This window comes from Papaver somniferum, chromosome 9, assembly GCF_003573695.1.
Source record: "Papaver somniferum cultivar HN1 chromosome 9, ASM357369v1, whole genome shotgun sequence".
NCBI classification, from domain to species: Eukaryota; Viridiplantae; Streptophyta; class Magnoliopsida; order Ranunculales; family Papaveraceae; genus Papaver; species Papaver somniferum.
Window position 1 is genome coordinate 21,206,070 of NC_039366.1, and position 12,710 is coordinate 21,218,779.

At 39.7% G+C, this 12,710-nt stretch overlaps 2 protein-coding genes across 2 annotated transcripts; one reads left to right on the forward strand and one right to left on the reverse strand.

The window, feature by feature from the left end:
* Positions 1-2,263: 2,263 nt before the first annotated feature.
* LOC113311554 (RNA-directed DNA methylation 4-like) lies at positions 2,264-4,374 on the forward strand. The gene is made up of 9 exons (XM_026560381.1): positions 2,264-2,463; positions 2,553-2,648; positions 2,739-2,910; positions 3,051-3,204; positions 3,315-3,356; positions 3,441-3,589; positions 3,630-3,748; positions 3,915-4,002; positions 4,091-4,374. Exons 1-9 carry the CDS (start codon positions 2,364-2,366, stop codon positions 4,212-4,214), a joined length of 1,044 nt encoding a protein of 347 aa, XP_026416166.1. The 5' UTR covers positions 2,264-2,363; the 3' UTR covers positions 4,215-4,374.
* A 581-nt stretch (positions 4,375-4,955) lies between these two features.
* On the reverse strand, positions 4,956-5,795 carry LOC113311555 (F-box protein At3g07870-like). Its single transcript, XM_026560382.1, has one exon. It carries the CDS (start codon positions 5,793-5,795, stop codon positions 4,956-4,958), a length of 840 nt encoding a protein of 279 aa, XP_026416167.1.
* Between the last annotated feature and the right edge of the window lie 6,915 nt (positions 5,796-12,710).

The window sequence follows — 12,710 nt, forward strand, 5'->3', positions numbered from 1 at the left end:
AATATCAAATGTGTATAATGTAAAGTTTATATAGCTATACGACTTTTGTCTCATTAGGAGATAGGATAGAATAGACTTCTGAGTGATAAATAAGTTTTAGACTCCACATACCTTTTGTTGATGAAGTTCCTCCAAGCTCTCCTCAGTAGATCTTCGTCTTCAATCGATGTACGCCGTGAAGTCTAAAGCTCAACTACACATTCTATCCTAATCTGAAACATAGCTATAAGTAGACTAGAAATCAAGACTTATAGTTTTGACAACTAAACTTGACAAACAAGCTTGAGATAGCAATACTTGCGAGTTCGACCGAGCAGTGCTCTAACATGAGGCATTTTTAGATGATCTTTGAGTGAGATTTATGAAGAAGGTGTGAATTGGAGTTGAAATGAGTAGTATTTATAGGAAATTCAAAGATACCCATTAAATGAAGAACTATGTAGCCTTTCTGATTTATCCATTGGCGAACAAAGAAGAGACACACATACTAGCTAGAAACTCCAACGATATTAGTGGAGACGCACGGCTGAAGAAAAACCGCTGGGGGGTTTCTTTATCCGCGCGGCTGGACAAGAGATGCCCGTCTCTTCATAGACCGCAATGAGCAAACCAATAAATTTGGCGGTTTGTCCATACATTTTTCTCTTTTGTTGAGTCCGTAGTAGGATCAAAGATTCGCCCATCCCATAAGAATTGCCCTTAGGGTAGCCAAGTTAAGTTTTTTTATGCATTTTGGGGGCAGTAAGGCCTATTCCAAAGTGCCAAGCATATCTTCCTATATGCCAACACGAATGGCACAAAGGCATACACGATGGAGTTTCTATCTGGCGATAAAAGACTCCATCGCTCGATGGTCTTTCCATCTCCAACGACAACCTCTTTATCTCGAGTGGTTTTATATATACATAATTTCTTCCTTCTCTCATACTTTTTTATTATTTAAATATATTTTTATATCTAAAAGGTCTCACAGATTACACTATTATACTAAATTTTTTTATAAATATCCCCGCCACATAAACACAAATATATCTTTTATTCAATTGTACGTGTCTTTAATCAAATTTGTCAGATTTACCCTAGTGGGAAACTTATCTGCCATGGCATGTCAAATAAGCCTAACTAGAGCTGGCAAACGGGCGGGCCGGGGCTGGCTTGTTACGGGTTACACGGGTTCGGGTTAACACGGGTCAAAACCCGCGGGTTGATATTCTTCACGGGTGGTCATTTCTTCAACCCGCACCCGTAACGGGTTAAACCTGCGGGTTCACGGGTTAACCCGTTTATGGTGAGTCAACTCACCAGAAACCGATTTGACAGAGTTTCCTCTGATTTATGAATCAATCCAATCAACAGATTCAACATTCACATACTCACATTGACAGTTTCAGCCTGTCACACGCCAAAATTTACAATCCAATGCCGATAGAATGAAGAACAAACAAATAATGGCAATCACAAAAACTTTGTATCATTTAAATTACAAAAAATTTCAAAAGATAGAAAGACATCACTACTATCTGCTAATCCCAGCACAAAATACAGTATGCTATTTGAAGAAAAGGTAAAACCCGTGAAAAGGAAGATAAAAAAGACCTTTTCTTAAGCAAATAAAACAAGCAAAAAGACGTATGGATTAGCATATGTAGTTTAATCTCTTAATACTGATATTGTCTTTGTCCTAAACAAAATAATTTCCACCAAGAAGTTCATTCAGAGCATATTAATTTATTCAACTACTATGTGGATACTGCGTCTTATGAAGGTGTAGGTATTAGGATTCTGATCCTTTACCCAGTCTGGCAGTTCAAATTCGACTGGACTTCCAATTTCTTCGGTAAGCTTGTCAAATATGTGCCCAAAATTGTGGTGCTCAAAACTCTGTTTCAAATTAAGATTTAAGAATAAATAAAGAGCTAAGAAATTCACAGAAGAACCCAGTGCGTCAAATTAGTATACTGACCTTTGTCATAGCAGGCATGTTGCAATCAGAACAAGCGTACTCAACCACAGTCCACGAGAATGATCTATAGATGTCTAGTAACATTTACCTAAACAGACCAAAAGGCCAATCCACCGACAGTTAGTTTCACATACTGCAAAATGCAAACTACAGGGACGAGAAACTGATATCAACCTTTCACTCACACATTGTATCAGATAAACACACCCATTGTTATTCACTATAGTTTCTCACAAGTTTCCTACTAAATACGAGGAGTGCATATGCGTGCGATGTGATTAATTGGTTATGTCGCAGAGATTAAGTTATCTCTTCATTTAGTTCTAGGGTTTCGCCTTTTAAGTTATCTGCCATCAGCCACCAAAGCCACCCCCACCTCCGTCCCCTCCGAGTAATAATAATGACTGACATTGGAGAAACTTCTATTTCTTCTTCTTCTTCAACGACAACTGATGAAAAACCCTTGATTGTTAGGGTCAAGAGAAAGTCTTCTCAATCCCCTCTGTAAGTAGTTCCACAAACAGATTCTCCCTTTTCAGTTTTTTTTTTAGTGAACATTTCTTAAAATGACTGAATTTTTTGTTCTGTTGGTGTCAATTTCTAGGGTTAAAAATCAATGAAAGACCACTAAAGCGACCATTAGTGGACTTTGAGAAATTATCAATTTCTGATTCATCTCAAACAGGTGACAACAACAACTTCTTCATATTCTTGTTTTCACTTTTATTTTTGAGTGTAAATCATGAAAAAAGGTCTTCTTTTTGTTTTGCATCAGAAATCTTGAAATGCAAAAAGGTATTGGTACAACATGTAGAAACAGTTAGTAGCACGAAAGCTGCAATCGGTGTTTTGCAATCAATCGTGGTGAGTATCATGATTTTCTTAGTTCTAATTCTAAAGCAAATAGACTGTGGCAACTATGTGACCCATTTGATATATACTTATGAGTATTAAGCATGAACCTTGCTTGGGTATTCGTGGTGTACGATTCCTCTCGTGGACTGTTGGCTGAGCAACCCGTTGCGGTGAATTGCCTGGTATCTGCGAATGAATAGGCAGCACGGGCATTCAATTATTTTTGACAAAGCATTTTGCCATTTTCATGGGAGAAACTTCTGAAAAATGATCTGGTTTTGGAGATATCTAAGGAATTGAATCTTTTTGAGCAGCCTAACTCTGACTATGCCACCGATTTCAAAACTAAAGTCGAAGAACGAAGACAGACCTTCAAACAAGAGAATGTAAATGGATTTTTTTTCCCATCTGAATTCCCTATTTTGCTATTCATTTCTTGTTACTTTATAAGTTAGTCCAATTTGTGATTGGAATTTTGTTGTTTTGATGACTGCAGAAGCAAGTTCAGCGGCTTTCTAGAGCCAGAGAAAATCATGAGGTACGTGTCTAGCAAAGGAAATAAAGCTTACTGATTTGAAAAAAATGTTTAACGTGAATGGTTGCTTTTTCTGTTAATTGTTAGGACATGGCAAAAAATGCTCGATTTGAACAAATATGGAAGAGGAGAAAGGGAAAAGTTCAGGGTGGCAGCATACATGAACTGTGTCATATTTATGATGTTGTTCGTGTTGATGTTGAGGAGGAAACACCAAAGAAGGAAGAACAGCCAGAGTATGAGAGATTTTGTTTGATTCTATTGGTTATGTCGCAGAGATTCCTCTTTGGAGGACAACAAAATTTTGTGCAACTTTCTGCCTCTTATGAGGGAGTTTCTTCCGGATGTTGCTGCAGAGATTCAATCTGATATGCAGTCATACATCAACAGTGAAGGTGCTTCCAAGTGATATAGTGTTCTTAACCTCTCCATTCTTCAACTTCATGTTTGTGTAGCAATATTGAAAATCAGCCTATGACACTCTTGTATTTATCTAAGTACACCAGAATCTTGATTATCCATCTTATTGAATTTTGTGTAATATGTCCCTTGTGCGCGCAGCAATGGATGATTATGTATATGATTTGAACACTGTGAAGGACGAGAGGAACGCAACTGAAGAAGAAGACACTCTAAACACATATCCTCTGCAAGGATTTGTACTTGTCCTGCTTGACTTCAGTTGGAAGGATCAAGAATTATCTAATATCTAACTGAATGTGTATCATCTGGTTTAGAGTTCAAGTAGGTGAAGATGATGATTACTGCGATGGACCCAAGGAATCTGAGTGGGATACCAGCGTAAAATGCTCGTCTGCTAACAGTTCACCAGACAACAACCAATGTTACAGAACGACGTAGACTGTATCTAGAGCCAATGCAGTCTTGCTTGACCTTGTTATGCGATTGAATAAATGTTAAACATAATAGTCTGATGATGTTTAAAATAGTAACAATGAAAACTGAGAGCATGCATCTAACTAAAGCATATTGTAAACAAGTAGCAAAAAAACTGTGAAGAACATGCAACAAAACATGAAAGTTCCCAGCTGTCTGACCAAAGAAAAAAAAAATCATGAAAGCAATTCACCAGTCATGGCCTTACTTGTTTTGGATGATTAACAATTTCTCCTTTCTGTTAGCACCTCTTGACCTGATCTGAGTTTTTCTGCTCCGCATTTAGCCTTGGAAGCTTGGCCAAAATCTTTCAAGATGACACCAATTTATGCGATTCTTTACAAATCTTTCAGAAAAGTAACATTAGCTTCTCCCAAATCTTTCAAAGAAACATTGCTCTGCATGTGAGGGATCGCCTTAAGGTAAACAAGTTTCAATTCCGTACCATTAGCTGGCTTATCATCCCGAAGTTTGTATACAGTTGATGTTTTAGGGTCATACCAATAAAGGCTCGTGCCTGAAATTCGACACATTAAAACTGCGTTGCTCCTTGTGATTGCGAATGGCTTAAAAGAATATGGAAAACCCAGCTCTATACTAAACTCCTTATGCCAATGTGACGAAGTTTTGTTCTTATTATCTCTCTTGTATACCCATATGTCAGTGCGACAACCTCTTGTATTTGAATGAACCGAATACAAATTATTATTCCCTCCAAGCAACTTGAGTGAGAAAACTGTAATTATCTATGTACTCTAAATCTTTAGAACGTGGCAATGCGATGTAATGGAACTTCTCACCTTCCAAATCAAAGGCCACAATCTCACTTTCTTGTACTCTACGAGTACTACTTTGGTCCAACCAGAAAAGTGCTCCATTTGCGTAGATACCTGATGAATAATTGAACGCGCATCGGTCAGTGAATCCGATGTTTCTCCACCCACCGCTAAGAGTATATACGTGAACATATCCTCCATCCCGTTCCTCTTTACAATAAAATATGGCAACAACTTTGTATTTGCTAGTTGAAGGGCAATAGCCAAACCCACTTGCTAAACGACCATAGAGACTTGATATATCCCGAGGCAATTCAGAGTAATTAAATTCCGGAAGACAGACAGATTCTCCATTAAACGGGTTGCAGATCAGAAAAGGAGGATATAAAGGAAATAGAGAACAATCTTCATAATATTTTCCAAAACAAACCAAACCATTGCAAGACACAACCATGACTTTCTTTGGGACTGATTCCGCAATAAATCTGTTGTGTTCCATCTCCGGAATAAAGTTGTCAGAGTAGTAGTTCAACGTCTTTGAATGATCATCATGATCATACTCATCTTCATAGAAAAGTTGTTTTAGCTTAGAGCCATTTTGATGATGGTCAACATAATGAGCGAAAAGGAAACCTAGCTTTTCAGTTTTATTACGGAGGATTGCTCTCCAAGTTGTGCATACATGTTTGGCATGTAAAGTTACCTCAAAAGGTAATCGAGAAAGTATGTCTTCTAAGATATCACTGGGAAGATTCTCAGTTCCAACCATTTTTTTGTGCATTTTTTTTCTTCTTCTTTGCAATGCGGCACCAAGTTTTTTTTACTTATATTTGTTGATTTCCGTACCCTAAAAACCCTAAGCTAGTAAGCTTCTTAGTACTAGCAGACCCGGGACAGAGGATCCGAGCCCATGCTTATCCGGGCAACTGCATGCTAGATTCGCTATGCAAGAGTTGGTGAGCAAGATACCGTAGTTGGTCATTGAAGAATTGCCATAGGCAAAAGCTGTCGAGGCAGCAAGCGAAGAAGCATGTTTCTTTCTTCCAACATTCATGTAAGGATTTACTCTTTTTGGTTTTTAAGTTCTTAAGTTCCATACTTTGATATTACGGAAAATGGGTCATTTGTCCAAATATTTTTAAATCACGGTTCAAATGGACGAGTAAAAAATAGTTTGGGTGAAATGGCCAAAAAAAATAGTAAGGATGAAACTGGTTTCATCCTATCTTAAATTTAAAAAAATAGCAAGGATGAAACTGGATACATCCTGTGTAAATTAAAAATAAGAAAAAATATTTGAAAATGGGCACGATGAAACTTGTTACATCCTGCCTATTTTTACATTTTATCCATTTAAACAGTATCAAAATCTAACTGTCCATTTCACCCAGGAATTGTTGATTTTGGCTTTTCTAACCAATTTTGTGTTGATATTAATGTAAGAGAACGGGTTCCACAAAATTGTGATGCAAAACACTAAAGTCAGTTCAGTTTTTCTACTCAGATTATCAGACAACAATGGATGTGACAGATCGACTTACACTATGTTTGTTTACTCCTGACTCATCTGAGTCGTCTGGATCTGAGTGAAATCACCTGACTCATCTGGATCTGACTCAATATGTTTGTTTTGAGTCAGATCTGACTCATCTGACTTAAAAAGCGTGAGTCAGTGGTTTGGTCCCGTGAGTCAGGGGTATTTTGTTGCCTGACTCAAACGGTTCCGAGTCAGGGGTTATGTCTGAGTCATAGGTCGAGTCAGATCTGACTCAAAATGCAAAACAAACGGTCTGACTGCTGACTCGGCCCGAGTCAGAGGTTGACTCAGATCCAGACGTCGAGTCAGCTGCAAACAAACAAGATGTTAGACTGATTATATCCACAGCCAATCCAATCTTGCTTACACTGCTATGCGATTGAATAAATGCAAAACATTATATAACCTGATGTTGATTGAAAAAGTTTAACAACAAAAAATGAGAGCATGAAACTAAGTAAAGCATATACTGCAAACAAGTAACTAAAAATTGTGGATGACATGTTATTCTACATTTTTTGGATAATGTCTTCTTCGTCTTTCAGCCTCGCCGAACAACTTTCAAAGAAGTAACATCAATTCCTCCCAAATCCTTCAAAGAAACACTGCTCTGCGTGTGAGGAATTGCTTCAACGTAAACACAATCTTCACAATCCTTACCAATATCCCGAAGTTTGTTAAAGGTTGAAGTTTTAGGGTCATACCAATGGAGGCTCTTTCCCTTATCATAAATCCATAAAACTGCATTGCTCCTTGTGATTGTGATTGCCAATGCCTCAAAAAAACGTGGGAAATACAGCTTTATGCTAAACTCCTTGAGCCAATGTGACAAGATTTTGTTCCCAGTATCTCTCTTGTATACCCATATGTCAGTGCGAGAAGCTTTCCTGATCAATTGAACCAAATACAAGTTATTATTCCCTGCAAGCAACTTGAGTGGATCATTGTAAGCCATGTGTTCAAAATCTTCATAACGTGGCAATGCGATGTGATGGAATTTCTCACCTTCCACATCAAAGTCCACAATCTCAGTTTCTTGTATTTTACGAATACTTCTTCGGTGCAACCAGAAAAGTGCTTCATTTATATGAATATCTGATGAATAATTGAATGCGCATCGGTCAGTATATATGATGTATCTCCATGCACCGCCAACAGTATAAACTCGAATGCGTCCTCCCTCCCGTTCCTGTTTATGACGAAATATTGCAACAACCTTGTAATCATTATAGTAGAAGAAGGACAATAGCCAAAACCCCTTGCTAAAACCTTGTAATCATTAGTTGAAAGAACACCAGGGTTATTTAGCCTTTGAAATTCAGAGTGGTTAAATTCGGGAAGAAAGACCGACTCTCTGATTAACGGGTTGCAGATTAGAAAACGATCTCCAGCATCTAGATAATATTTTCCGAAACAAACCAAACCATTGAAAGACCCAATCATGACAAGTCCCCGGACTGATCTCGAAATTGATTCGTTGTATTCTATCTCCGTAATAAAATTGTTGTCATGGTAGTAGTTCATACCCATCTTCGAATGATCATCATGATCATACTCATCTTCATAGAAAAGTCTGCGGCTATAATATTCGTCAAAATAATGAGCGAAAAGGAAACCTCCTGGATTTTCAGGCTTATTACGGATGATTGCTCTCCAAGTTGTGCATACATGTTTGGCACGAAAATCTACCTCAAAGGGTAATTGAGAAAGTATTTCTTCTAAGATGTAGGTGTAGATAATCCACAGGGCTAGGTGGCAAGATCCTAAGCTGTGATACACCAAAGAACAAAGAGCGGCGAAGCACAAGATAGAACCAATTAAATGGCGCAAAGAGCGAGGTATCACGTGGGTCGGACGTGATGGCCCAATAGTTGTCGGATGTGACGTGACCCTTATCCTCTGATAGGTCGGGTGAAAAATCAGAAAGCACTCGGTCAGACGAAGGAAGATGGTCAAACAAAAGAACGAGAAGAAAGAAGGGCGACATCGTGTTAACCAGACGATTAAGACTCGGCCTCGGGTGAAGAACTATCGGTCAAACCAGAAAGTCGGGCGAGCAATGAAGGTTCGATAGGGAACAACTAAATTGATGTAATGTGACCAACATTGTAATTCTGTTGTATGTCGACCTTGGCCTATAAATATAAGGGCAGGTCCAGAGAGATAGGCATGTGGAAAGAGAGAGAAACAAGACACTACATTTGAGAGTTTGAGAGTTACACCATTTGAGAAGGATAAAACACCTTGTAATCAAAGAAAATAAATAATAATATTCAACCTTTCACCCCGTGGACGTAGGGACGACTCTCGGACTAACAACACACTGTGTCCGATGGCTAGCACGTCAGGGATGGGAAGAACTCCGAGGAACCGCACGATCTCCAGTAACAACATGCAAGGAGGAGTAACTGGGACGAGGCGAGAGAGTGACGGGCATCCACCACCAGAGGAATCACGAGCTGCTGCAAGGGGTATGCCAACTGTGGACAAGGAGATCGATCTGGGACGAGACGATGACCCATCGCCTCTGGAGTGAATCGCCTCGCCCCTAAGGAGGGATGATCAAATAGATGGACTTACCGCGTCAGTCACGGAAGATGATGAGGAAGCATTAATCCTGCATGCTCAGAGACGAAACATCAGACGACAAGCTGAGTATCAAGAAACCCTCGGGCGAGAGCAAGAACGACTAAGGAGAGTACAACTAGGACGAGAAACAACTATCGGAATCGATCCAGCAACATCGACTCAGATACCCCCCACAGTACCACCCCCACCACCTGTGATGAAGGCACCACCCCCTGCCCATTTAGGCCATCCAAATGGTCACTCTAGCCATGAGAGTACAGATCCAACACTACTAGCAATTCTAGAAAGCCAAAGAAGGCAAGAGGCGGCTTTAAGGGATCTTCGGCAGAGGAACCTAGCTCTAGAGTTCGAGAACTATCAGCTACAGAACTTAAGGTTGAGATCGAGAGGATCTTGGAGCCGAGGGACATCAGGACACCAAGGACGAATCGGGCAGGTACCACCTGCAGTAGGACCAAGCAATTCCGGTCGATCAGGACCACCCCCAACACCACCTATTGGAAGATACGGTCCACCCGAGGATTCATCGATAGACGGAGAAAGGCACGAGAGGAATAATCAACAGAGAAACACAAGGTCCGACAATACGACTGAATCCAAGCTAAGAGAGTTAGAGGAAAAGATAAGGAAGTTGTCAGGAACCGGCGAAGAAGATAAGCTCACCAAGGTCATAAGCGAGGCCGAGAGGACCCCTTTCACCCAAGAGCTAGAACTAAGGGCCTTCCCACCTAAGTGCACGCTCCCCACCTAAGTGCACGCTCCCCACCCAAGAGCTAGAACTAAGGGCCTTCCCACCTATGTGTAGCGAAATGGCTGGCCTTGTAGATGAGAGATATCTTATCTTATCATTTATCAATGCTATGTTTGCAACCAACCTATTGTATATCCAAATTTTCAGAGTCAAGAATACAATCACAATGACTGAATTGCGAGAACTTCAGGAAGAATATATTGCTCTAGAGGAAAGGCAAAATGAAATGGAATCAAATCCGGTTACGGACAACAGTTCAAAAACAACAAATGCAGGCTTATTACCCAAACTAATAAACACAGTGGCGAGCACTTCTCAAGTACAACAAGAAAAGGTGAAGGGAAGCAATCAACAGAAACTGGTGGCTATGGGAAGCCGAGATCAAGAGGAGTATGAAAGAGAAGGAAATTTCTACAATCGTGGTGGAAATAACAAAATTCAAAGACTCGATCAGCCGCAAAAATCTTATGGAGGTCAAAGACAAAACTATAATAGAGGACAAGGAGGTCACAAGGTGGTATGGGAAGAAATCAAGATGCCACCTCTAAATGCAAGTGTGGAGAAAATATGGGAAGCTATAATTTTGATGGAGAATATACCAACACCATGGAACATGGGAACGGAACCACCTCCAAACCACAGAAGTCATGAGTTTTGTTCTTATCATCGTTTTCATGGACATACTACAAATGGTTGCAGAAATGTAAAAAGAATTATTCTGATAATGATAGATCAAGGAAAACTAAACCACTTTTTGGTAGGGAACCCACAATCTCAACCATTGCCACCACCACCAGAGCATCACAAAGTAAACACGGTGAAAAATAAGGAAACATTCTTCATAGAAGTTGGTGCAAAAGCAAAGAATCTATTCTGTCACTCTATCATACATTCATACAAGACAATTGAAGATTTTCATGACAATGTTTTGAGTAGAGTGTTCGCAAGAGATAATGATGGAAGAGAAATTATGAATATTGCAAAAATCTCGCCACTAGAGGAATGGCAGAAACAGATTATTTCTTTTACCGCAGAAGAAATCCCCGAAGGTGAAGAGGTACATGATAATCCATTGGTAGTAAAATTAGAAATTAATCCAAAACCGAAAGAATATGAGGATGATGAAGCTGGAGATTCATGGGAAATTAATAGGATTCTAATCGATACTGGTAGCTCTGTGAACATCTTATTTTATCATACTTATAAAACTATGGGAGGAAGAGATGATGATCTTATACCATCAACATATAAGATATATGGTTTTAATGGTACTGCCAACAAGCCTAAAGGGGAGGTTACTATGCGAATTTCATTGAAGGGAATATCTTCTGAAATCCTATTCTGTGTCGTTGATGTAGAATCACCCTACAATGCATTAATTGGTCAACCTTGGCTACATGGGATTCTAGGTGTAGCTTCAACTTTCCACCAGTGCATCAAATTCCCTCACCCCAGCGGGGTAGGAATCATAAATGGAGATTGGGTTGAAGGAAAGAGGTGCTACGAAACTGAGGTAGAATCCTGCGAAGGAAGAGCAAACAAGAAGGAAAATTGGCGACAAAAAATCAAAGAGACACAAAGAAGTGAGAGGTTGACGGTGGATGCAATCGAAAGAAAAGAAGAAGAGATATTGCTAAACTAATGCTAGCTCAGAATAAAAAATGGTGAACATACCACTACCAAGGAAGCAGTAGCAGAAAATAACAAAGAAGCAGAGGATAGCAAAGGTAATGTATGAATGATTGATTTGTTGCGACACTCTCGCAATAAATAAAATTCTCAAAAATATATTTTATTGAATAACAAAATTGAGATTGCGAAATGCAAATACAATATGATGATGTGCAAGAATCTCGCAGAGATAATGAATTCTACAAAAGGCAATCAGAGAACAATGACAAAAGAGAAAGGGGCGAACCTTTATGGCGTACACCCTAGTTCGCGAATACAATTTCGAAAGAGGCAAATGGAAGACCTAAAGTACGTCATATAAGGGGGTACCTGTTGCATGACTCAGGGAAAGGTTACACCGCCACCGGAACCTGAGTCATGGAGATTTGGGGTCAATAAATCCCATCCGGGAGAGGCACCTTGGATTCTCAACTTAAGCATATGACTTAGGTTGGGCAACTAAGGTAATAAGGACTCTCCCAAGGAGTGCAGAATCTGATCAAGGCGCCGAGGTACACTGTTGATTCAAGAGTGCCAGAGGCGTCTCGAGCGTACCTTGACATTCTTGACAAGTCTTGGCTTAAACTGCACTCGGCCCGAAGAAAATTCCACTTAGAGTGCAGTCTCGTAACCATAAACCCTATAGGTAAAAGGGATAAGAGGCTGAGAAAAAAACTGGTTGTTGTTAAGACTGGATGGGAGGAGCTAACTTTGTATGGTAGAAGTACGCCTCCTTGAAGGGACAACCAGGGGGGAGATAAGGGCGGCACCCTCCATTAGGGAGCTGATAAGTGTCTTAAGATGCAAATGTCATGAGGCTTTTTACTCGCAAGGGTATTAAGGTTTGTCATATTTGTGCAACAATCCTGAAGAGGAAATAATACTAAAGAAAAAGATAAGACGAGATCAATGGGTTTTCACATGAAAGTGCGAAGACGTCCTGCGATTTCGTCGCAAGACGGCAACGTAATGGGTCTTTATTTTCGCAAGAATATTTAGGCCTGTTATATTGTCGCAACATTCCTGAAGAGGCCATAATACAAAAGAAAAAATTTAAGGCAAGATCAATGGGTTTTTGCATGAAAGTGCAAGGACGTCCTGCGATTTTGTCGCAATGACAAGAGGTGGCATAATAA